General features: G+C 36.6%; 2 protein-coding genes across 2 annotated transcripts; both read left to right on the forward strand.

Annotated features, from left to right (window-relative positions):
• LOC107722358 (VPS10 domain-containing receptor SorCS2-like) lies at positions 1–14,962 on the forward strand. Its single transcript, XM_016530684.1, has 17 exons — positions 1–51; positions 508–687; positions 1,118–1,264; positions 3,010–3,112; positions 4,311–4,387; positions 4,844–5,023; positions 5,453–5,599; positions 7,345–7,447; positions 8,646–8,722; positions 9,141–9,232; positions 10,103–10,210; positions 11,261–11,381; positions 11,687–11,820; positions 11,990–12,118; positions 13,792–13,963; positions 14,110–14,296; positions 14,880–14,962. Exons 1-17 carry the CDS (start codon positions 1–3, stop codon positions 14,960–14,962), a joined length of 2,091 nt encoding a protein of 696 aa, XP_016386170.1.
• Positions 14,963–15,164: 202 nt separating this feature from the next.
• On the forward strand, positions 15,165–23,384 carry LOC107722411 (VPS10 domain-containing receptor SorCS2-like). The gene is made up of 8 exons (XM_016530771.1): positions 15,165–15,251; positions 15,738–15,861; positions 17,695–17,807; positions 17,905–18,027; positions 18,351–18,450; positions 19,644–19,746; positions 20,172–20,329; positions 22,455–23,384. The coding sequence occupies exons 2-8, from the start codon at positions 15,828–15,830 to the stop codon at positions 22,517–22,519; spliced, it is 696 nt and encodes a 231-aa protein (XP_016386257.1). The 5' UTR covers positions 15,165–15,251; positions 15,738–15,827; the 3' UTR covers positions 22,520–23,384.
• The last annotated feature ends 4,349 nt before the right edge of the window (positions 23,385–27,733 follow it).

Consider the following 27,733-nt stretch of genomic DNA (forward strand, 5'->3'; position numbering starts at 1 on the left):
ATGGTGACAAACTCCCCCGTCCTGACCCAGTCATTGCCACAGCGCCCGGCTGTATGCATCTAAGCTACCAAAACTGAGGAGCTTAATGTTGATTCGGTATTCTTTTAAGGCAAATCAGAAGAGCTAATTATAGGATGGATTCATTAATTGTTCATGCTTTCATTTCATCTAAATCTGTCCCTACACAGTTCATGTTCCAACTCATTTCTTCACAGCAGTTCAAAATAAACTTTTCATTTCAAAGCAACTAAATATAATCATCATGGATTCATATGCAGCTCTTTTTTGTGGTGGTTTTATGTAAGCACAAGTGAAAGCGTTCAGCTTTTCTGTCTCTCTTCACACAAAGACACAAGCCCGAACGAATCATGATGTTAATTATTTGTACCTGCTGAGAAAACTGAAACTGTCATTTGCATTGAACTTATTTCACTTTTATCTTTACATGAGGTTCTAATCTTCTTGTGTGGTATCTTTCTGCTTCTCTGTTTTTGTCTTTCTGGGCAGGATGTGCAAATTGTGAGTACAGACGAGAATCAGGTATTCCTGGCTCTGCAGGAGTGGTATCAAACAGACATGTACAACCTCTACCAGTCAGATCCACAAGGAGTCTATTACTCCATTGTGTTGGAGAACGTCCGCAGCACCAAGCAGCCTGAAGAGAATGTCCTCATCGACATCCTAGAGGTCAGCATTTCACCCCACAATGTACTTGTGTAAAACAAGGCAGTGTGGGCTTCACATCCTACCTTCTGCATAATGAACTAAACATAGTTTAACTGTTGTAAAGTTCACATTGTTAGAGACCTTTACCTATAACACTTCAAAAAAACACACACACATAAAACTGAAGTGTGACTGCTTGTGATCTAGTAACTCTGCCTTCACGCATTTATTATTTATTGCCAGCAGCATGTTTAAATAAATGAGTGATTCTAGAAAGCTGATGTTCCTGTGCTACTGAAGCAAGTTTGATCTAACACATTGGACAGTTTCTTAGACAGTTGTGACTTTGCCATAATTTGACTTGCTAGTAATATTTTACAGCTTCTTTACAGGATCTGGGAGATACTGAGGAATATCACATCCTTTGGTTGTGTGTGTGTATGTTTTTCAGGTTCGTGGCATCAAGGGCGTATTCTTAGCCAATCAAAAAATAGATGGAAAAGTGATGACTCTCATTACCTACAACAAAGGCAGAGACTGGGAACCACTGGCTCCTCCCACAACTGAAATGAATGGCAAACCTGTCAGCTGCAAGCAGGTAAATAAGACTGTTCATTCCTTAATCCAGCTTTTCAGATGGTATTTTGCATTTCTATGTATCTATCAGTGCTAAATTAATTTTAGTCTAGCTTTCATGCCCATTTTTTTTTTTTTTTCAAAAGTTAAGCAGAATAATGACAGTTTTTTTGTCATTATTTTTAAGCCCCTTTTTACCTTTCAGTTATGATTTCCCAAACATATTACTTACATATGATATTTATAAATATAGTACCGTGCAAACATTTGGGGTTAGTAAGATATTTTTTAGAACAAAAAAAATTGAATACTTTTTATTAATACCTTTATTCAGCAAGAATTCAGGTAATCAAAAGTGACAGTAAAAACTTACATTGTTGCAAAAGATTTCTATTTCAAATGCTGTTCTTTTGAACTTTATATTTATCAAAGATTCCTGAAAAATATATAACGTTTCCACAGTAATATTAAGATGCACAATTGTTTTCAATACTGATAACAATAAGAAATGTTTCTTGAGCACCAAATCAGTATATTACAATGATTTCTGAAGGATCATGTGACACTAAAGACTGGATTAATGACTGCAGAAAATTCAGCTTTGCTATCAAAGGAATAAATTACATTTTAAAAGATTAAAATAGGAAAATTGTAATAAAATTCACAATATTCCTCTTTTACAGTATTTTTGCTCAAATAAAAGCAGCTTTTGTAAGCAAAAGACACTTCTTTCAAAAACATGAAAAAACTCTTACAGACCCCTTTTAAATGGAAGTGTACATGATATACCCACAAACTAAAAACTACAATGCAGACCTTGATTTAAATATACAGTAACTGTGCAGATGTCGTTCATTGCATATTCATACTAACAAAATCGTGACTTTATTTCATTATACATCTACAGATATATATCCAGCCCACACTCTGCTTTTTTCCTGTTCAGAATGATTGTACCGCAGCTGTCTCACAGACACAGACGTGAAGTCATTGACCCCTCGATCTGACTCATCTTCCGCTGTTTGTGGTTGAGGGTTGGTGTGCAGAGCAGGCATTGGTTCTGCTGCTGTCTCATTAGACAAAAGAGAAAAAACGATCTGAATCATCAATCCACACACACACACAGCTAGAGATGATATGTATCATTATAAATGCCCATTTTAAACACTGTGACTGGTAGCTGGCCATTAATTAAGACACAGATATGGTTTCTGGCATACATGAGACAAGACAAGACTATATATAAATCACAAGTTGAAAGGACATGTATCGACTTCTCTCTCCTTTCCTGTCTGTCTAGCCAACCCTTCTCACATCTTCATCTCCCAGCCGTCCATTTGACATGTCTTTTTTCTCATTGTTCTCTTCTCCTCCTCATTTATCAACACTCTCTCTTCCTTCCTCTCTCATTTTTTTTGTCATTTTTACTGCTCTTCTCATTTTTTATTGCCACCCTGTTGAGGTTTTTGGCACCTTAAATATGCTTTAAATTCATGCTCTGATTCATCTTTTATCCGGAACATTATGTAGTACGACTTGTGAAGTGATTTTAAATTATGGGCTGCTTACTGTAGAACTTAGACTGTTATTTGTGTGTTAATGCAAGGTGGTTTTGTGTGTTTGTCAGAGAGTCTAGATTTTCTACTAAGTGCACACCTTATGTAAAACACTGGTTGGTGGTATATCTATTGGGTAATAATCACCAAAGTACAAAAAAAAAAAGTCAGAGAGAGTTAAATTTTTCTTTGCCTCTGTTCCTCTTCCTAGCCTGACTGTCACCTCCATCTCCACCTGCGCTGGGCTGACAACCCTTACGTATCTGGAACGGTCCACACTAAAGATTCTGCCCCAGGTCTCATAATGGGTGCAGGTCAGTCTTCATGACCACTGTTACACATCAGCACTGTCACCATGAAGCTCTGTACTCCTTTTCAATTACAAGAGCTAATTATATTCCAGATCCAAATCTGCACTACTGCATGCTTAGGGAAACTGTGATAGTGTGTACAAAGAAAAGAAAAAAAAGGAAAGGAATGCTGAGAAATATTTTAGGAGGGGAAAATGAATGTGATGTACCATTTCTGAGTGTTGTGCAATGCCATTGAGCCCACACTGAGGCACAAAAGGAGGCAGGCACAGATATATGAAATATTTGCTCTTTATTGCCACAGGGTTCATGGGGAATTGAGGAAGACAATACATTAATGTTCTTGAATCCAAGGCTAGAGCTATTGCCAGTTCACAAGGTCATCAAGTCTGTCCATTCCCTCAGGGTTACAGACATGTAACATACACACACACACACACACACACACAGACAGTGAGTATGTTTACATGGACAACAATACTCCGATTTTAATACGATTAAGACAATACTCTGATTAAGAATCTACCATGTAAACAGAGATTTTTGATTACCTTAATCCGGCTAAAGTCATATTCGAAGTAAACAGAAATCGAATTAAGACATGTGGAGTATTCCTATTTTAGTCGCATTACTGAAGTTTAGTATAGACATGCACACACCTTAACGGGAACATGAAAGGAATATTCTAAAAGCAACTCATGTAAACACTATAATCATAATATTGGCTTATTTAGAATAAGGTAAATAATTAGATTACTGATGTCCATGTAAACGTAGTCAGTGTCACAGTGGCTTTTTCAATCTTGACTTATTTCTCTTACTAACAAACACATGAGCAGTCTCCGGTTTTAAACACATTGAAGCTCGTTCTCACCATATAAATGTACATGTACATACACCGCATAAAATGAGCACTGAGTCTCCATCAAAATCCTGCTTTCTCTTGCTATTATTGTGCACTTCCTCAGTAAAATGTTCAGCTCTAACTAGTTCACAGCCTTTGATCCACAATAGCCTCCAGTTTTCTCGCAGTTTCATTCTTTTTATATGCAACTCGCTCACGAGTACTCCTCCTTCTCTCTTAAAATTAAACAAAGTGAGGAAATTGCTGCTTCGCCTCAAGTTAAAAAGAAGAAAATTAAAGATGCTCTCTCCCTCTTTGTATTTATGTGGAGATATTCTGTGTGTATCTTCTCTTCAGGTAACCTCGGGTCTCAGCTGGTTGAATATAAAGAGGAGATGTACATCACCTCAGACTGTGGCAAGACCTGGAGACAGGTGAGAATGAACACAGAAAAGACACTAATGGTCTGCGAATGTTTTACAATGACTTTTCGGTGTCAGAAAAATGCTTAATTATAGCTTCTTCTGTGACTTGTCACGACTCTTTAGGTTTGCTCTTTGTATTTAACACCCACCTTTCCCAACAGACTTGGTTCGGTTTGCTCGTTGAATTCAGATCTCTGTTCCTCTTGTTCCCATTCTGCCCAAGGATTTATATGCAGCACTTTTTTGTGGTGGTTTTATGTAAGCGCAAGTGAAAGCATTCAGCTTTTCTGTCTCTCTTCACACAAAGACGCAAGCCCAAACGAATCATGATGTTAATTATTTGTACCTGCTGAGAAAACTGAAACTGTCATTTGCATTGAACTTATTTCACTTTTATCTTTACATGAGGTTCTAATCTTCTTGTGTGGTATCTTTCTGCTTCTCTGTTTTTGTCTTTCTGGGCAGGATGTGCAAATTGTGAGTACAGACGAGAATCAGGTATTCCTGGCTCTGCAGGAGTGGTATCAAACAGACATGTACAACCTCTACCAGTCAGATCCACAAGGAGTCTATTACTCCATTGTGTTGGAGAACGTCCGCAGCACCAAGCAGCCTGAAGAGAATGTCCTCATCGACATCCTAGAGGTCAGCATTTCACCCCACAATGTACTTGTGTAAACAAGGCAGTGTGGGCTTCACATCCTACCTTCTGCATAATGAACTAAACATAGTTTAACTGTTGTAAAGTTCACATTGTTAGAGACCTTTACCTATAACACTTCAAAAAAACACACACACATAAAACTGAAGTGTGACTGCTTGTGATCTAGTAACTCTGCCTTCACGCATTTATTATTTATTGCCAGCAGCATGTTTAAATAAATGAGTGATTCTAGAAAGCTGATGTTCCTGTGCTACTGAAGCAAGTTTGATCTAACACATTGGACAGTTTCTTAGACAGTTGTGACTTTGCCATAATTTGACTTGCTAGTAATATTTTACAGCTTCTTTACAGGATCTGGGAGATACTGAGGAATATCACATCCTTTGGTTGTGTGTGTGTATGTTTTTCAGGTTCGTGGCATCAAGGGCGTATTCTTAGCCAATCAAAAAATAGATGGAAAAGTGATGACTCTCATTACCTACAACAAAGGCAGAGACTGGGAACCACTGGCTCCTCCCACAACTGAAATGAATGGCAAACCTGTCAGCTGCAAGCAGGTAAATAAGACTGTTCATTCCTTAATCCAGCTTTTCAGATGGTATTTTGCATTTCTATGTATCTATCAGTGCTAAATTAATTTTAGTCTAGCTTTCATGCCCATTTTTTTTTTTTTTTCAAAAGTTAAGCAGAATAATGACAGTTTTTTTGTCATTATTTTTAAGCCCCTTTTTACCTTTCAGTTATGATTTCCCAAACATATTACTTACATATGATATTTATAAATATAGTACCGTGCAAACATTTGGGGTTAGTAAGATATTTTTTAGAACAAAAAAAATTGAATACTTTTTATTAATACCTTTATTCAGCAAGAATTCAGGTAATCAAAAGTGACAGTAAAAACTTACATTGTTGCAAAAGATTTCTATTTCAAATGCTGTTCTTTTGAACTTTATATTTATCAAAGATTCCTGAAAAATATATAACGTTTCCACAGTAATATTAAGATGCACAATTGTTTTCAATACTGATAACAATAAGAAATGTTTCTTGAGCACCAAATCAGTATATTACAATGATTTCTGAAGGATCATGTGACACTAAAGACTGGATTAATGACTGCAGAAAATTCAGCTTTGCTATCAAAGGAATAAATTACATTTTAAAAGATTAAAATAGGAAAATTGTAATAAAATTCACAATATTCCTCTTTTACAGTATTTTTGCTCAAATAAAAGCAGCTTTTGTAAGCAAAAGACACTTCTTTCAAAAACATGAAAAAACTCTTACAGACCCCTTTTAAATGGAAGTGTACATGATATACCCACAAACTAAAAACTACAATGCAGACCTTGATTTAAATATACAGTAACTGTGCAGATGTCGTTCATTGCATATTCATACTAACAAAATCGTGACTTTATTTCATTATACATCTACAGATATATATCCAGCCCACACTCTGCTTTTTTCCTGTTCAGAATGATTGTACCGCAGCTGTCTCACAGACACAGACGTGAAGTCATTGACCCCTCGATCTGACTCATCTTCCGCTGTTTGTGGTTGAGGGTTGGTGTGCAGAGCAGGCATTGGTTCTGCTGCTGTCTCATTAGACAAAAGAGAAAAAACGATCTGAATCATCAATCCACACACACACACAGCTAGAGATGATATGTATCATTATAAATGCCCATTTTAAACACTGTGACTGGTAGCTGGCCATTAATTAAGACACAGATATGGTTTCTGGCATACATGAGACAAGACAAGACTATATATAAATCACAAGTTGAAAGGACATGTATCGACTTCTCTCTCCTTTCCTGTCTGTCTAGCCAACCCATCTCACATCTTCATCTCCCAGCCGTCCATTTGACATGTCTTTTTTCTCATTGTTCTCTTCTCCTCCTCATTTATCAACACTCTCTCTTCCTTCCTCTCTCATTTTTTTTGTCATTTTTACTGCTCTTCTCATTTTTTATTGCCACCCTGTTGAGGTTTTTGGCACCTTAAATATGCTTTAAATTCATGCTCTGATTCATCTTTTATCCGGAACATTATGTAGTACGACTTGTGAAGTGATTTTAAATTATGGGCTGCTTACTGTAGAACTTAGACTGTTATTTGTGTGTTAATGCAAGGTGGTTTTGTGTGTTTGTCAGAGAGTCTAGATTTTCTACTAAGTGCACACCTTATGTAAAACACTGGTTGGTGGTATATCTATTGGGTAATAATCACCAAAGTACAAAAAAAAAAAGTCAGAGAGAGTTAAATTTTTCTTTGCCTCTGTTCCTCTTCCTAGCCTGACTGTCACCTCCATCTCCACCTGCGCTGGGCTGACAACCCTTACGTATCTGGAACGGTCCACACTAAAGATTCTGCCCCAGGTCTCATAATGGGTGCAGGTCAGTCTTCATGACCACTGTTACACATCAGCACTGTCACCATGAAGCTCTGTACTCCTTTTCAATTACAAGAGCTAATTATATTCCAGATCCAAATCTGCACTACTGCATGCTTAGGGAAACTGTGATAGTGTGTACAAAGAAAAGAAAAAAAAGGAAAGGAATGCTGAGAAATATTTTAGGAGGGGAAAATGAATGTGATGTACCATTTCTGAGTGTTGTGCAATGCCATTGAGCCCACACTGAGGCACAAAAGGAGGCAGGCACAGATATATGAAATATTTGCTCTTTATTGCCACAGGGTTCATGGGGAATTGAGGAAGACAATACATTAATGTTCTTGAATCCAAGGCTAGAGCTATTGCCAGTTCACAAGGTCATCAAGTCTGTCCATTCCCTCAGGGTTACAGACATGTAACATACACACACACACACACACACACACAGACAGTGAGTATGTTTACATGGACAACAATACTCCGATTTTAATACGATTAAGACAATACTCTGATTAAGAATCTACCATGTAAACAGAGATTTTTGATTACCTTAATCCGGCTAAAGTCATATTCGAAGTAAACAGAAATCGAATTAAGACATGTGGAGTATTCCTATTTTAGTCGCATTACTGAAGTTTAGTATAGACATGCACACACCTTAACGGGAACATGAAAGGAATATTCTAAAAGCAACTCATGTAAACACTATAATCATAATATTGGCTTATTTAGAATAAGGTAAATAATTAGATTACTGATGTCCATGTAAACGTAGTCAGTGTCACAGTGGCTTGTTCACTCTTGACTTATTTCTCTTACTAACAAACACATGAGCAGTCTCCGGTTTTAAACACATTGAAGCTCGTTCTCACCATATAAATGTACATGTACATACACCGCATAAAATGAGCACTGAGTCTCCATCAAAATCCTGCTTTCTCTTGCTATTATTGTGCACTTCCTCAGTAAAATGTTCAGCTCTAACTAGTTCACAGCCTTTGATCCACAATAGCCTCCAGTTTTCTCGCAGTTTCATTCTTTTTATATGCAACTCGCTCACGAGTACTCCTCCTTCTCTCTTAAAATTAAACAAAGTGAGGAAATTGCTGCTTCGCCTCAAGTTAAAAAGAAGAAAATTAAAGATGCTCTCTCCCTCTTTGTATTTATGTGGAGATATTCTGTGTGTATCTTCTCTTCAGGTAACCTCGGGTCTCAGCTGGTTGAATATAAAGAGGAGATGTACATCACCTCAGACTGTGGCAAGACCTGGAGACAGGTGAGAATGAACACAGAAAAGACACTAATGGTCTGCGAATGTTTTACAATGACTTTTCGGTGTCAGAAAAATGCTTAATTATAGCTTCTTCTGTGACTTGTCACGACTCTTTAGGTTTGCTCTTTGTATTTAACACCCACCTTTCCCAACAGACTTGGTTCGGTTTGCTCGTTGAATTCAGATCTCTGTTCCTCTTGTTCCCATTCTGCTCAATTTCATTTGACACCCTCTCATTTGCTGCCGTTTCAGCGCTCAGTATGTGGCAGACTTATTTCTCTGTCTTAATGTCCTTTCAATGATTTTGGATATTGTTGCTGCCTCTCATTTCCTCAGCTCTATTTTCCCTAATGACATTAAATCTTGATTATGACAATTATGAAGATGAACTTCAAGAGATTATTTCATTTGCTCACTGTAGGTTTTTGAAGAAGAGCATCACATTCTTTATCTGGATCATGGCGGTGTCATTGTGGCCATCAAGGACACCTCAATCCCTTTAAAAATACTCAAGTAAGTTCAGTTTTTTTTTTCTGTAATGTGATTTTGATGTCTGGACATCATCTGTAAGTGTTCAAAGTCAAAAACTCAAATGTACCCAGTTGCTGACATGACAAAGACTGACAGTAGAAAGAGAAACTTGAGTAGTGAACACTGTAAACAGGGTCAGACCAGTATGAAAAACTCAAGACTTCCCTCCCTGGCTTTTGCTGACCTGATTGTGCTGGTTTTGAGTGAGCGCTTTAAGAAGCTCATTTGGCTTTGGAGGGCTCTTCAGACCACCCTGAGTTCCCGAGCAGCCTGAACCTCTTCCTTTGCACTCTCTTAAAGACAACTCTTTACCCATATTATATGAAGTGATTCACATACTAGATATCGAGTTCACCTTGCTTCACAAATGTGCGTAAAGAGGAGACCTATGAAGATCAAAGAGAAAATCATTACCATCTCTCACATAAGCCTTGAAGCCTTTCATCGGCATTGAGTCTTGGCAGTACAAACACAGCTTCTGTCAGGATAAAACTAAGAGCTTGTAGTGCTTACGCTGGCTTGTAGCCTACAAACTCTCATGTTCACACTGTGAGAATCAACGCCGACAGAGTGATTTTTCTGCTGACAGTATGTTCAGAATTTTTATAAAGAGAGGAATGAATGTATCGCATGTATAATTAATTAAAATAATTTTTGAAATGTATAAACTGTGTTTCACGTTTAACTAAAATACACGTCTTCACTCAAAGCAGACTTGTAATAGGTCATAGGATATATAATATACATATAATATACAACTTGAATAAAATATAAATAAAATATAATATACAACTTTTTTATATGCATGGTGAGTACTGCTAATACAACATCAAAACAAATATTTTATCTTAGGTTCAGCACAGATGAAGGACGAACATGGAGCATCCACAACTTCACCAGCACTTCTGTATTTGTGGATGGACTTTTGAGCGAACCTGGAGATGAGACGCTGGTTATGACGTGAGTATGAGTCCTCTGAAAATTGAACAGGAGTTACTAGTCCACTAGGGATAGGTGATCAAAAATGAACATCATTTTACTCACCTTCATGTTTCAAAACATTTATGCACAACAGAGAAAGAGTGTTTTTTTTCTTTCCATACAATGAAAATCAATGAGGACCTACTGTATGTTGTTTTGGACACCACTGCCTTTGATTGTATGGAGAGAAAAAAAAACAATCATACAGTTTTGGAACAATATGAGAGTACAGTAAATGATCTTCATTTTTCTGTGAACTATCCATTTAAGACAGTTCTAGGACAAGTTTTAGGACAATTTTATTATTTTGGAGTAATATTTTGGTTCCTGTTTTGGTTTTACTTGGCCTTAGTACATACAGTAATATACATTTTTTATAGTCATTTTGTTTGTGCTGTTTGAGCATAATCTCGACTTGAAACGGTTAGGCATTTTGCTATCAGGCCTTTAGTCCATCACGAGCTGAATATTCATTGTAGAACCACATTGAACTGAAGGAAGTGTATTTATAAAATTGGACATATTGGACATCTCAGATATGAGTGATATGCCAGATGATCAAAGCATTTTGAATTGTTCGTGACACTTGTGCACTGAGTTCTATGAAACGCAGATACAGGGTTCCACCTTGTGGCGGTGAACAGTGATTTATTTGAGATTAAGTGAAGAGCATCTTTCCATAGACCCCAAACAGCAGGTGGTCTCTGTATTATAAAGAGGCTGCCCTTTTGATAAAGGCAATGTGAAATTCAAAGGCCTTAATTAAAGAGGCCCCCGCTCATTAGAAACACACTGCTGATGAGCGCGGTCATGTGTCTGTCCTCTCGCTTGCTCTGTTCCCAAGATGCGTAATTGGGTAGAGAATGTGTTGTGACGTGAAGTCAAAGTTACACTCCAATGGTCTCGCTTTTTCGGTGAAAGGGATGAATGGCTTTTGTCTTGATGGATAATCGGATGTTTATGGATGGAGGGATGGATTAATGGACAGGTCGAAGGCTTATGTTTATTTATGCTTGCTGATGTGGACAGGGTATTTGGCCACATAAGTTACCGTTCGGATTGGGAGCTGGTGAAGGTGGATTTCCGACAGTCATTTCCCAGGCAGTGCACAGAAGCTGATTATGACTCCTGGAAACTCACTGACCTACAGGTAATATCAGGCTGTTTTTCTGGCCTCCCACTCAGCAGTACAGTTACAGCATGTTCAAAAACAATAAAGGTTGAACCAAAGTGCTGTACAGCTCATTGAAACTCATGAGACGAAAATAAGGAAGCAGATATAAAGACTATTTAAAAAAACTAAACAAAATAATAATATTAAACAGACATATTTTCTTCAGCAAAAAGATTTTCAGCAGTACATTTGAACTCTTCTGTTATGGAAATAAATGTACATTTAGGTTGTGAATCAGTTTACTATTTAAATGGAGACTCATGACAGGTTTTCTCCCACAGGGAGAGAAATGCATCATGGGCCAGGAGCGAATGTACAGGAGGAGGAAAGAGTCATCGTTCTGCATTAAAGGGAAGAGCTATACTTCAGCTTTAACAGCTAAACCTTGCCAGTGCACAGAGAAAGACTTTGCCTGGTACGAAATAGAGAGATAACCTTTGCACATTTCAAGCCAATTGCAATTATACACAGATGCCTTTGCTGTAACAGGCACTCTTAACTTCACTTTCACACCCCAGTGCAGTGCACTGTGAATTAGATCAGGGGCTAAAAATAGAGCTTTACGTCTCTCTGTGTGTTCTCAGTGACTACGGCTTTGAGCGTGCTCCCAGCCTCCGGTTAGAGGGGGATCGCTGTTATCCTGACTTCTGGCATGATCCTGACGCTCCACCTGAAAACTGCCACTTAGGACACAGCTACAAGTCCAGCACAGGGTAATACTGAATGCTGAACATTAAGAAATGCAGGGCATAACCACTACACTTATTAAATGTGTCAGTTTTTACACTGAGCAAGCACAGTAAATGCCACTCATGCATATCATAGACACTTTAGATGAGCACACAAGCTTTGTTCAGACAGGCAGATAAAATGAGTACCATGTCCACATGTCTTTTGAAATCAGATCTTTTTTGGAATGTGTCTTAGTCTGAATTGTCAGATCAGATGTTCGTCATTCAGGTCACAACACACATGTAATGTCATAGTGATTGTGCATAATATGACCTGAAACTATGTCCAGATACACTCATTTTGTCCCATATCTGCTTAAGTTGGGTACAAACCTCCACTCGGTTTCAAGTGAGAATACTATCTCAACATCCGTTTATGAGCACTATTCATTTATAACACATATATAGCTACGTTTTTATGATGTACACTATAGTCTCCAGGCTCACAGTGATTCAGACACCAATATTTTAACTATTCTAAAAAGATGAATCACTGTCTGGCCAACTGAGATTCCGCTATGAAGGTTAGGATCGTGATTTTTTTAGTAGTACTACTGTATATCAGCACCATTCGTTATTTTCTTTTGGCTTTGGATAGTGTTTGGACCCATCATGTCCGGATAGCAAACTATGTGATGATCACTATGTAGTGCATAGTGAATGAATGTGCATGATTGTCACTTATGTTGTGCTTCATGAACACTGTGATAGACTTGAGCAGAGGCAAAATGTTCAGTTTTCCAGTCATAGTGATTGTGCATAATATGACCTGAAGCTATGTCCAGATACACTCATTTTGTCCCATATCTGCTTAAGTTGGGTACAAACCTCCACTCGGTTTCAAGTGAGAATACTATCTCAACATCCGCACTATTCATTTATAACACATATATAGCTAAGTTTTTATGATGTACACTATAGTCTCCAGGCTCACAGTGATTCAGACACCAATATTTTAACTATTCTAAAAAGATGAATCACTGTCTGGCCAACTGAGATTCCGCTATGAAGGTTAGGATCGTGATTTTTTTAGTAGTACTACTGTATATCAGCACCATTCGTTATTTTCTTTTGGCTTTGGATAGTGTTTGGACCCATCATGTCCGGATAGCAAACTATGTGATGATCACTATGTAGTGCATAGTGAATGAATGTGCATGATTGTCACTTATGTTGTGCTTCATGAACACTGTGATAGACTTGAGCAGAGGCAAAATGTTCAGTTTTCCAACCTCTGTTTCCATTTTGACAATACTCTTACTGACATTATTACTATAGCAACCAAAGCAGATTGACTAGATTTAACAAACAGATCAGATTTCATTGCTTTCAAAATATTAATCAAAAAGACTGATGTGTGTGCATCAAGGCCATACTGAGCTGTGTTAAGTAGAGCAGAAGACTCTCGTTCAAAAAACCCTCAGCTGACAAAAAAGGTTGTGCTTGTTTATCAGTCGTTCTGAGAATACCTTTCTGGACACATTATATAGATATTTTGTCCACCTCTTAAAGCGAATTATTGTAGGTATTTAAGAATGAAATGCATCTTTTCCACAGCTCTCCATTATAACAGTTTAAATCCAGGCCACGTCACATGGATTTTCCAGTTTAAGGCAAATAAAAACAAGTAAAGGCTAACATGTCTTGTGTTGTAGTTACCGGAAGGTCATCACTAATGTTTGTGAGGGTGGCTTGAATAAAGAACAGAGCGCGAAGCAGCATTCCTGCCCTCTGCTGCCCCCTAGAGGTCTGCAGCTGGGCATCAAAGGACAGATGCTGGCTGTGGCACCTGGTGATGACATCACTTTTATAGTCCATCAGGAACAGGTGATTATTTATACAACTCTTATAATTTGAATGCCAAAATGTAAGAAAACTTTGAATAGAAAATATAACGATTTACAGGCACGGAAAAATGTTCCTCTTATTTGTAGGCATCTTTAACTTTCGTTTCTTTGTTCTTCCCTCTTCAGGGGGACACCACCAGCACCAGATATCAGGTGGATTTAATTGATGGCGTCAGGGCTATATATGAAAACCTGACTGTCACAGATGAACCCATTCAGCACCGTTATGAGAAGCCAGGTGTTTACCGTGTCAATGTGAAGGCTGAAAACTCTGCTGGACATGACCAAGCCACACTTTACATCCAGGTCACAGGTCAGTAAAATCAGCTGTGTAAAATTATGGAACATAATGGTTAGTATAATCTATAATACTGTCTGTGAGGTTGAAATGTTTCTACTGAATCATAACTCGGAATCAGGCCCATGTGAAATCTGCACAAAGAAAGGCCGGATATTACCAAATGTGACCCTAGACCACAAAACCAGTCTTAAGTCGCTGGGGTATATTTGTAGCAATAGCCAAAAATACATTGTATGGGTCAGAATTATTGATTTTTCTTTTATGCCAAAAATCATGAGGATATTAAGTAAAGATCATGTTCCATGAAGATATTTTGTAAATTTCCTACTGTAAATATATCAAAACTTAATTTTTTATTAGTAATATGCATTGCTAAGAACTTCATTTGGATAACTTTAAAGGCGATTTTCTCAAGATTTTGATTTTTTTTGCACCCTCGGATTCCAGATTTTCAAATAGTGACTGAATAAATCTCAGCCAAATATTGTCCTATCCTAACAAACCATACATCAATGTAAAGTATATAAATGGTATATAATGGTGTATAAATCTCAATTTCAAAAAATGTACCCTTATAACTGGTTTTGTGGTCCAGGGTCACAAATGATCCGAGATCTTTATTTGACAGACTCTGCTTTTATGATGAATTCCGAGGAGTTGAGGCTTAAGTTCAGTTAATACAAGCTGATTGGAAAGCAGCTTGTATTAAGGCTCACACTATGTCTATAAATACACACCTTAAACTTATTCAGAATAAATGGTTAATGCGGATATATGTAGCGCCGGTGGATTTAAATAGATATAATAAAAACCAGACATATGTACAAAATGTATGGAAGCTAGAGGAACTTTGTTTCACGTGGTCCCAATCGCTGGCAGAAATCAAGAAGTAAATCTCACAGCTATAGTGCTGCCCACTGAGGCAAACCTTACCGTGTTTTACTGGTGGATTGGAGATAACCTTCAGGTACTAATTAATAATATTCTATAAAAAATAAACTCATAATATATGATTTTTAGGGGACTGCCAAAAAATACTATTGCAAAAGCTCATGTTTTTCTGTTTTTTATTAGGTGTGTATATTAGGTGTTTGTGTTCAGTATTAAAATTATACTGACTTTTAAAAAAATTTAGTAGCCATGTATTTTAGCACTACTCTGAATTTTTCTACAGAACAAAATGGCATGTAATGAGGGCATGTAATAAATTAATTGGCACTGCATCTACGATTATATGCATACATGTGGGATTGTAATGAGAAGTTTTAAGATTAATGTTTAATGAGTTCATATACACACATACACATGTGTATACTCTCATACATGTGTAAATATTGAAGAAACTGACCTGGAATTAATTTGAGATGCTTATGCTTAAAGGTTCAGGTGTAGCCGTTAAAGTGATGCCCTTACACTTATATAGATATGTATGACGTGTCTTTCCCCTCGACAGCCGAAGCTGTCCCTGGAGAACAGTCTGATTACAAGGTTCTCTGAGGAGGGGGAAGTTCCTGTGACAGTTCAGGCTTCTAATGGTCGATCCATGGTACAGGACAGCAAGATTATCATTGTCTACGGTAAGATAAAACACCCCTTGATGGTGTACACCCTCAAAATGATTCTCTTCTGTTTAATTCTATCATACATATTTAGCATGTTCAGAGTGCATTGGTTCAACATTGTGATTGTTAAAGTGTTTGAGATGGCCAGTCAAATCAAAGAAGGCAAGTTTCCATGGGAGGTCTGTGATTAAAAAGGAAGCAGCCAATTCACCTAAAAATGAAAATCATTTACTCACCCTTACATAATTCCAAACCAGTATGGCCCAATTGTTTGCAAAACATAACAAAAGAATGTTTGCACTCTGTTCAACAAAAAAGACAAAAACTATAATAATATAACTGAAGGCACCACAAAGACAATCCAAATGGCCTTTGTGCTACTTTCAATGGATTGGTTTTATGGTATACAGGTAATCACTAGTCATACAGAACTGTTCCTCAGTGTAAAAATTCTATTTGCTATGTAAATCTGGAAATACAAATTATGACTTGAAGTACAGCAGTCGTCCATTAATGTTAATGAGAAGCACAAAAATACTAGTTATTGCAATTAAATATTTTTGAATAGCATTCATTTTTCTGTTTTGAGTTGTATTTTTATGTTAGCAAGTGTGTTAAATTGCTCTGCACATCAGTAAGCCAGTGTGTTATGGTTTTTTAGTCCCTGCATGTACTGCATGAATAATCTGGGCCTTGTGACAAACACAGATTGTATATAATAAAACATCATTCACAGAAACACTGTCAATACTAAAAAAAGATTGGGAACTAATGCCACAGTTAATGCATACTGTTAAAGTTCTCGATTTGTGTTTGAAATCCAACTTGAGGACTAACCCTGTTTCTTTCTTGTAATGACAGTGTTAAATAGAACTGAAATATTCATGTGATTCCAGGGCTGGATTGAATATTTATGAGTGTGGTGTGATAGGGATGAGGTCATGCTTGGAAAGCAGAAATGACGGTCTCCCTCAGAGACAATGTTCAGCTTGAATACAAAATGAAGAAGAACTATTGTGCACAGTCTCACTTCACTGTTTCATATCATTTGTCCTCCAGCTAAAAGTAAACCTGTTGGTTACATTTTTTAAATAATTTAATTTGGATGACTTCCCTACTTTAAATTTCTGTAGAAAAAAAAAAGACTTGCCTGGAAGAGTTCGGTTCTTTATTTTGAGATCACATCTTTTCAACTGGTTTTATGAGTCCTTTTCACATTTTTCATGTGGTATGAAAGTTTTAAAGGTATATAGTTCACCAAAAAAAATTTGAATTCTGTCTTACCATTATTAATCACCTTCATGTCATTCTAAACCCATATGCTTTGCTATAGCTATTGGAGTAACAAGATTTTGTGAGTGTGACACCGATTGAAAGTCTTTGTCTACCTCACCTCTTGCCTATATATATGCAGTAGGATCACTTCAAATAGTGAGGCTTTTAGTTGAACTAAGGAGAGTTAAATGATTATTATTGTATTGTTTAATTGAAAGTCTTTGTCTACCTCACCTCTTGCCTATATACAGTGGGTACGGAAAGTATTCAGACCCCCTTAAATTTTTCACTCTTTGTTATATTGCAGCCATTTTTGCTATAGCTATTGGAGTAACAAGATTTTGTGAGTGTGACACCGATTGAAAGTCTTTGTCTACCTCACCTCTTGCCTATATATATGCAGTAGGATCACTTCAAATAGTGAGGCTTTTAGTTGAACTAAGGAGAGTTAAATGATTATTATTGTATTGTTTTTGTATTATTCTTTTGTGCAATATAGGTGTTTTTTGCAGCTGCAATATTAACATTTATATGTTCATAATACCTTGTTCATAATACAGTGTCTCTCTTCAGATCATTTCCAGATCATCCCATTGAGTTTCAGTCGTAATTTGGATCGCTTTAACCCAAACATCCCTGAATGGAGACAAGATGTGGGACAAGTCGTAACCAAGATTCTTGCAAAGGTTTCAATCATAAACACACAAACACTAGAGCTCTGTTTGTTTTATGCAAAACAACCATTTTAAATGTACTTATCATGTTTCACTCTTTCTCTAAAAGCTCACAGGGGTTCCTCAGGACTCTTTGGTGACCATGGTGAAGCCTGGTCTTCCCACCACCGCAGACCTCTATGTTCTTCCTCAAGAGAGCACACCAGTGAAGAGGAGTGTGTTTGTGGATAAGGTAGATGCATCATCTTGCCTGGGATGCCACTCGAATGAGAAGAGATACATTCTCAGACAGCAAAACATTAGTCTAGCAATAAAACCTCTTGATACGGTGACCTAAAATGAAGACATCCACAAACAACTTGTTAGAACCTGGAGATACCTTTTGCATTAGAAGTAAACAGTAAATTGAATGAGTCAGGGAATTCATTTCTTGTTTACTATGGTTTACTCAGACACAAATTGTAATAAAGTAGCCTATAATGGTACAAATATTTTGAAGTGATATTTGTTAGGATTTAACTGTTATGTTCTTGTGTGTGTTCTTCATTTGCGCAGCGTGTTCCCACTATAAAGCAGGTTCTGAGTGAGAACAACGTGAGCTTCATTGTGAGAGGAGGGTTACGAGTATTGGTGACTCTGGCGGACTCGGACAGAGGTGAGCAAAATAAAACAGATTCCAGCACCTGACAGACACTCATACATTCATGTACATCTCCAAAGTATGTCAGTGAGTCACTTAACAATTATAGCATTACAGCAAGCCCTTCATGAATAATTACTAAAACAGAACTAATGTATTTCAAAGGACCTATCACTAGTGATGTGTCTGCCAGCACAACAGAGACTGGTGTGTCACTTTACCACTTGCTTTTAGAAGTGTCATCTTTACTCTTTAAAGGGGTCCTATTATGCTTTTTCACTTTTTCAACTTTAGTTAGTCTGTAATGTTGCTGTTTGAGCATAAAAAAGATCTGCAAAGTTACAAAGCTCAAAGTCCACTTCAAAAGGAGATATTTTATTTAACAGAAATCACTTTTCAAAAACTACAACGAACGACTCGTTTGGACTACAACGCACATTTTCCGGGATTTGTGATATCACAAAGAGAAAAAGAATGTGTTTTTCGAACAACCTAGTATGAGAGCGTGTTCTAGTACACCCCCAAAACAAAATCAAGACTTTGTAAAAGAGCATAATAGGACCCCTTTAAGTATATTAATCTGCTTATACAGAGATAGAAATTAAAGGGGAAAAATAATGCAATAATGTCTCATTTCTGTTCTGTTTTCTGATCTAGTTGTTACGTACAGTTGGCTTCATTTACTCTTCATATGTATGCTTCTGTTGGCTTGCATTTCTGTTTGAGTTTTGTGCTGTCAAAGTCACAGTGCTCTTTGGTTTGAAAAACACATGCATGCTTAAGTTTTCTTTATTGTAAACTTTCTTTGTGTTTATTTTTAGTTCATCTTTTAGGCATTTTAAAGTTTTTTGTTTGTTTGTTTCACTGTTGTTTGTGTCACAGCCCCACAAATGCCTTCATCCACACAAGGTGTGTACATTGTGTGTGATTTGTGTGATTTGAATTTGTTTAGGTTATTTTTTTACACGTTTGGTAAGTAAATAGTTATCATTAGAGCCAGGTGATGGTTAAAGAGTTCAATCAAAAATGAAAATTCATCTCATCAAGTGTAAACTATCCCTTTAATTCCTGTGGCATTACAGGCGCTAATGATATACAGGTTAGCAGAATCTAATTTTGTAGGAAATTTATTGCAAATGTTGGCAAGCGTTTGATAATTATGATAAAGGAAGTAAAGCGTGATGACCAGAGATGTTTCTCTTCTGCAGGTTCTCGTCTGGCTGCAGCAGGTCCAGGTGTTTGGGCTCTAGCTGTCTTTCTCCTCATCAGTCTGATCTCTGCTGCAGCATTCATACTCTTCAAGTTTAAAAGGTTTGTCCTTTTCTTCAGGTTTTATTGCTGCAATTTTAAAAAGTAATATTTCATGTTTTTTGAAGACTTCCCTGTCATTCCTGGGTGGGTTACTAGGGAAAATTACTCAACCTATTTCCAAATGAATAACATGCACACCCATTCTGTCTTGCTGCCCATCACCGAATTGCATGGTACACACATGTATGCAGGAACCACAGATTTTCTTAGAAAAACTGTACTCTTTTGATAATGCTATGGATAGTCACTGTCCCATCACACCCCATCACTGAAGAATGCATGCTCAGTCCCCACATGTCTAAGTGACAGCCAGATTATATAACAGAACATGAACTACAAAACTGTGACAGGAAAAACAACAAAAACCATGGTTCCTTGCTGAGGCCAGAGGAGAGCAGCCTAACGCATCCCTGGCTGCGTTTCAGAAAACTGCCGGGACGAAACGTCTATGCTCAGATGCACAATGAGAAGGAGCAGGAAATGACCAGCCCTGTCAATCACAGTGACGACACACAGAATATCATTCAAGGCGAGGAGTTCATTGATGACGACCTTGACTCGCAGACACTAGGTAACGCTGGAGGTAGAAGCAAATTCAGTTACCCTAGACTAACCAGTCATTACTAACCAGAAAAGACTCAGTCACTCTAACATCAGTTTGCTACTAATTCAGAAATGGGGCCCGTTATTGGATTTGTTGGTTCTACTTTAGTTTGGGGAACAATTCTCACTATAAACCAACTATTAACTATGACTGTTGCCTTAATAAACTCCTAGTTTTCTGCTGATTAAAGGTATAGTTCACCCAAAAATGAACATTTTGCCATCATTTACTCCCCCTCATGTCATTCCAAACACAAAAGAATATATTTTGAAGAACCGAACAGCAGTTTGAACCATCAACTGTTTGATTACCACCATTCTTCAAAATATCTTCTTTTGTGTGCCTTAATAAACTCCTAGTTTTCTGCTGATTAAAGGTATAGTTCACCCAAAAATGAAAATTTTGCCATCATTTACTCCCCCTCATGTCATTCCAAACACAAAAGAATATATTTTGAAGAACCGAACAGCAGTTTGAACCATCAACTGTTTGATTACCACCATTCTTCAAAATATCTTCTTTTGTGTTCAACATAAGAAAGAAACTTATACAGGTTTGGAACGACATGTGGGTGAGTAAATGATCAAATTGTCATTTTTTTGGTGAACTATCCTTTTAACAGTTGGTAAGGTAAATGTTAAATTTAGATATGGGGTTTGATTAAGGGATCTAAAATATGGTCATTCATAATAAGGCATTAATATGTGCTTTATAAGAACTAATAAATGGTCAAAATACTAGTACTATGCATGCTAATAACAACCAACTAATTAATAGTGAGAATTGGTCTCTAAACTAAACACTTCACAATAAAGGTTCAGTTTGTTAATGCCTGAGGTATCATGAACTAATAATGAACTATACTTTTATACTATTGATTATAATGATTATAATTGATACTTTTATAATTTCAAAAGTTAATGTTTATTTATAAAAAATATTGTTCATTGTTAAGTCGTTCATTCATAATATTTTATTGTTAAACTTAAAGCTTGTACTATGTAGAAGTATTTTTTTTTAATATGCATGTAGAAATTAACATTACCCAAGATTAATAAAGCTGTAAAATTGTTGTTTTTTAGTTAAGAATTTTAAATGCATTAACTAATGTTTATTTCATTGAAATTTAACCTTATTTTAAAGTCTTATGATTTATTTATTTGATTCAAAAGGCACATAAAACTATTAATATTTTAGTATTATTAACACTGTTTTATTTGTTACACTTACTATTTATTTTTTATGTGAACAGGGCTTTTAAATGACTTAAATCTTATTATTACTAATTACCTTGTGAGTTGGTTAAAATGTCTACAATCCAAAGACAAAAAACAACCTATAGGTATTATTATCAAATGTCTACATTTTCTTCAATGTCACATTGTGCAACAACCTTGAGTGATGAAGAGCATTTTTTTCACCTGCTGCCTTTACAAAACCTCCTTCTGCTTTTCTTGAGTTTGTTAATGCCTGAGGTATCATGGACTAATAATGAACTATACTTTTATACTATTGATTATAATGATTATAATTGATACTTTTATAATTTCAAAAGTTAATGTTTATTTATAAAAAATATTGTTCATTGTTAAGTCATGTTCATTCATAATATTTTATTGTTAAACTTAAAGCTTGTACTATGTAGAAGTATTTTTTTTAAATATGCATGTAGAAATTAACATTACCCAAGATTAATAAAGCTGTAAAATTGTTGTTTTTTAGTTAAGAATTTTAAATGCATTAACTAATGTTTATTTCATTGAAATTTAACCTTATTTTAAAGTCTTATGATTTATTTATTTGATTCAAAAGGCACATAAAACTATTAATATTTTAGTATTATTAACACTGTTTTATTTGTTACACTTACTATTTATTTTTTATGTGAACAGGGCTTTTAAATGACTTAAATCTTATTATTACTAATTACCTTGTGAGTTGGTTAAAATGTCTACAATCCAAAGACAAAAAACAACCTATAGGTATTATTATCAAATGTCTACATTTTCTTCAATGTCACATTGTGCAACAACCTTGAGTGATGAAGAGCATTTTTTTCACCTGCTGCCTTTACAAAACCTCCTTCTGCTTTTCTTGTTGCCAGGCAACCACTCAGGAGTGGTGTTGAGCATAAATTCAAGGGAGCTGCACAGTTACCTGACCAGCTGATGACCAATGTGAAGGTGCCAGTGATGAGCACAACAGACTATGCCTTCCTCCTCTCTCCAGATCTGACCCTTCAGACACCCTTACAGGAGAGAGATCAGACACACACCTGCACCAGACCTGCTCCTCCTCTCTCTATCTTCTCTCTGTCTTTTCCAGCCTCCGTTCCCTCATTCCACGAGGTGGATTTTGTGCCCATCTGCTGCGCCTCGGCTTCACTGATGATCACATACGCACACTTACATTTGTTGGTCTCTGCACCCTGCAGTCTGTCTCATCCCTGTCCACCTTCTCTCTCATCTCTTCTCATTATTACTCTTATCACAGGAGCATGGAATCAGCCCCACCTACTAACTCCCAGGGAGAACCTCATTGACAAATGCTTTATTTTCCATCTTTTGTTAGTTTTGTCTTTCAGTCTGAATAGTGTTTTTGACTCTCTTGTGGTCACTGTAAAACTCAGATTAGACAGATAGGTGAGTGAAGCTGTGCAGATGCGGTGCAGTGCAAGATATGATTCACATTTCATTCAGGGGAAGCAATGTTTGTTAGATATAGCCAAAGGAAAAACACTTAAGAGCTCCTGTCACCCTCTTTTCTTTGTATTGTAAAAAAAAAAAAATTGAGTTGAATTTTTATATGCAATAACACATCTCTTGCTTTAATCAATAACTAAATCTATTATTTTGCCCCGTTTCATGATTATGCTATGCAGTAAAGTCAAGTCATTTTTGTCTGCCTCATCTGATGCTGCAACACATCAGTGATGTTTTTCTTTTACCGTTCCACATCATTAATATCTATAGTGCAATTAGTAACTTTAACGATGATGTAAAACTTATTAAAGGGGTCATATGATGCGATTTCAAGTTTTCCTTTCTCTTTGGAGTGTTACAAGCTCTTGGTGCATAAAGAAGATCTGTAAAGTTGCAAAGACTAAAGTTTCAAATCCAAAGAGATATTCTTTATCAAAGTTAAGAGTCAGCCACGCCTACCTAAAACTGCTCGTTCTAACACGCCCCCACATATCGTCACTATGTGGAAATATTAGCATAATGCCGCCCAAACGTGCACGCAAAGAAAGAAGGCGTGGTTTCAGAAACAGCAGTAGTGTTGATGCAGCCATGTCAGGGAGACGCTGTGTTTCAGTGCGAAAGCAAAAGCATGTAAAAATCGATGCGTTTCAGAAAGGCGGGGCATAGAGGAGAAACAATAATGTACATTATGTGGAAAATAATGTTTTTTTAACCTTAAACCGCATAAACACATTGCATTACACCAAATACACAAAATAATGTTATTTTTAGCTACATCATATGACCCCTTTAACATTGATTTACACTGACCCAAGAAATGCTTTTATTGCAAGCAAATTATGTCAAAAAGGCAGGAGCAAAAAATTATACACCTTTCCAATTACTGCCAAATCAGCACAGCTGGATCCTTCTTGGTGTTCTTGGAAAACCTGCACCAATTATCAGGGCCATCGCTTAAATTTACAAGGCCTGAGATATTGTTTTGTGGGTGTCTTTACGATAGGGCCTGGGATATTGCCCCTTGAGCCTTATTCCTGTCTGTTTTCTCCAAGAACTACAGTGCCAAATTCTCATCTGTGAGATTATAGTCCATTTATCTTCACTGCATAATGAAACGGTATCCCCTAACAAATCAAATCCCATCATTCATCGTGTCGAAATCCTTTGTGAGAGCTAGCTAAATTCATATGCTCGTTTATTTATTGGACTTTAGATTTCCTCACAAGCATCAGCCATCAGATCTTGACAGGGAGTTAACACAGGATGGTACACAGCGTAGCATGTGCTACCTGTCAGGTGTAGTGTGTGTATAAGCCTATATTAGGCGTAGAAGGACGAGGTTACGTTCCCTTTCGTTTGGCTTGTATATATAACAATGTGTACATAGAACCCTCTGTATATAGACCCTCCGAAATATGACACTTTCAATAGACCAAAATGTGCACTGTTTTCTCCCAAATGCATCGCACTGGGTTTTCTTGAATTCAGGAGTTCTACATGGACATGATTTGATCACTTCTACATCTTTGTCTTTATTCAGCGTTGTTTACTGCAGGATATTCTTAATATTTCACACTATCTATAACATTTACACTCACACGACTAAAGAGCTGTGTGAGAAGTGGTGCACGGTGTCTTTGTGTGCATTCTGATTTTTTTGTTTTGTTTTGACATTTTTAGGGTTTAGCTGTTTGAATCGAGGTGTCTGTCTCAATGCACACGTCTCGCTGTTGGAATCACTAGTGTTTTCTGGATGTGAATGGATGAGGGTCTCTCACTTGCACTAATCACAGTTCATGGCTTGTACAGTGTTGTTCGGGTGGGTTTAGGGAACACTTCATTTTCAAGTGAGAAAGACACCGTGTATGTTAAGTCATACTACATGAGAAAGATTCAGTCCGGGAAGTAGGGTGACCATACGTCCTCTTTTTCGCTCACATGTCCTGTCTGGTATTTCTTAATTTTCTTTAAGAGATAGTTCACCCAAAAATGAAAATTAACACAGGTGTATATGACTTTTTTCTTTCAAACGAATACAATAGGAGTTATATTAAAAACGAATCCGAGGATTTGTAAAAAAAAAAAATAAATAAAAAAAAATAAAAATAATAATGTCAGAGGATTTCGATATAAGCCAGGAGGAGACTGGTTTACTGTAAACAAATCTTGGTTTTTGCGAGACTAGCATATTCTCACCGGAGCTTACGCTACGCATACGTCATCTGCTGGAACGCCACTCTCTCATGAACGTGTGTACGACAGTTAACGGAAGCTATAGGAGTTATATTAAAAACGAATCCGAGGATTTGTAAAAAAAAATAAATAAAAAATAAATAAAAATAATAATGTCAGAGGATTTCGATATAAGCCAGGAGGAGACTGGTTTACTGTAAACAAATCTTGGTTTTTGCGAGACTAGCATATTCTCACCGGAGCTTACGCTACGCATACGTCATCTGCTGGAACGCCACTCTCTCATGAACGTGTGTACGACAGTTAACGGAAGCTACAGTTTACAACTTATAAAGTTTTAAACATGGATATTTTTCTTACACAAACGCATTGCTTTGCTTCAAAAGGCATTTATTAACCCCCCAGAGCTGTGTGGAGTCCTTTTTGTTATGGATGGATGCACTTTATTGGACGTCAAAATCTCAACGCCCATTCACTGCCATTATAAAGCTTGGAAGAGTCAGGATATTTTTAATATAACTCCGATTGTATTCATGTGAAAGAAGAAAGTTATATACACCTAGGATTGCTTGAGGGCGAGCAAATCATGGGGTCATTTTCTTTTTTGGGTGATCCATCCCTTTAAATGTCTGTTTTTTTTTTTTTTTTTCATACTTGCTGAAGGTAATGACTGAAAAGTAGGCATTGGACGTAATTGACCAATCGTTTCATGCAAGAAAGTGGGATCTACAGAGAAGAATGAGGACAGTAGAGAGCATGTCAATAGAAAGATAAAGCCAAAACCCAGAAATTTTAGACAATTTAGAAATCCCGGCCAGAGCATGTCCAAAAAAAAAAAAAAAAGCATGTATGGTCACCCTACTGGAAGTCTTGACCAAACTGATAGTTTGCAGGTTCACGGTCTCTTCAACACATTCTGTTGTGGAGCTTGAGCAGATTGTGTCTTTCCAAGTTTGATTCAAACATTGACTATTTTATGGCGGTCTTGAGTCAATAGATTCTTTCAGCATAAACCAAAAAGATGGCATCTCTACATTCACCAGTTTATGCTTATGTATATCAATAATACAAAATTGTTCATTTCTGTACAATGCAAACAGTATGAACTAATTGCACCAGAAGCTGAACTGTCTTTTTTTTTTAAACCTGTATATGTACAGTTATTTAGTAGTGTGTCATTTGTATTTCCATCCATGAAGCGACAATGAGGAAAAGCTTGAGTGTCCCATTAAGAGACGTTTCTGAGTAAGTTTATCTTTAGTGATGGCACACTCCTGCAACGAGGACACTTCGTATATACACACCTGAATCATTTTTGAAATTCAGACTCAAATCTGGTGGAGAGACACAGTTGAACTGAGTCTGTATTTTTATTTTTTGTTCACTTTTTATTTTTTGTTCTTGTTTCTTTATAATGTAAATGTTTTTGACTCCACTGCAACAAGTGAAAAGCACTTAATTAGCGTGTCTGAATTCAAACACACTAACTGTAAAGGTTTGTTTTGTTACTTTGAGCTGTTTAATAAAGTTTTAACATGATTCACGAACCTGATACCTGTTTTCATTTCAGTCTATAGAACAAAACATACATGAAACCGCTGATGGTTGATACTTCCTCTTCACAACTGTAACCTCAATAAAACTAATTTATGTGTGTGATGTGAGAGTCAGAACTGAACCAAAATCAGATTTGATGACATTTAGCAAGTGTTTGCATTTTAATCACTGCAGTGAAGAACAAACTACAAGAGTTAAATAAAATACAGGTTGGTTATTTTTTTTATTTTTTTAAGAACAAAATGTGAAGCATGTTAAATTAGTCCAAACATGTACTTAATAATGAGAATATCTTAAATATTGTCAATACAGGTGCTCAGTAGTCAGCACTATAATCTGTAAGGCACTTTTTAAGACTTGCAACCCTGAATTAAAGTGTAAGATTTCTGCAGGTGCAGGGTCCTTTCTATTTTCAGTCATTCATTTTCTTCTGTGGTACATGCAAAAAACACTCTACTTGAACTTCATAGTGCACATATTTGAACATTAGTGAGGTTCATAATATCATGAGAAAGAGTGAACGCCCCCTCACTAAACACAACTGTTTTGCAACTGTACAAACCTATTGCATAATTCCACTGGATTCTCAACAACAATATAAATGCTTAGAAATTAAAAAAAAAAAAAACTACTCTTTTAGGTGCAAATAAAAAAAAATTGTAAACTAAAGAAAATAAGTTTGTCTCATGAAAACATTTTTGAAATGCATAAGTAGATGCTTTGGGTGCTGACATTTGTTTCAGTGCATAGATTCAAAGCTTTGGGATCAACATCGGTCCTTTGGCTTGTAACAGTCTTGAGGACTTTCCACACAAGCCTCAGGTCCCTGCTCTTGACCATTACTGCTACTTAAATTAGCATAGCATTGCAATGTAACATTAAAACAATACTAAATAACTAGGCTACATATTAATCACATCCAACTTACAAA

This window comes from Sinocyclocheilus rhinocerous, unplaced genomic scaffold (genome assembly GCF_001515625.1).
Source record: "Sinocyclocheilus rhinocerous isolate Xijiao unplaced genomic scaffold, SAMN03320098_v1.1 scaffold1115, whole genome shotgun sequence".
Taxonomy (NCBI): Eukaryota; Metazoa; Chordata; class Actinopteri; order Cypriniformes; family Cyprinidae; genus Sinocyclocheilus; species Sinocyclocheilus rhinocerous.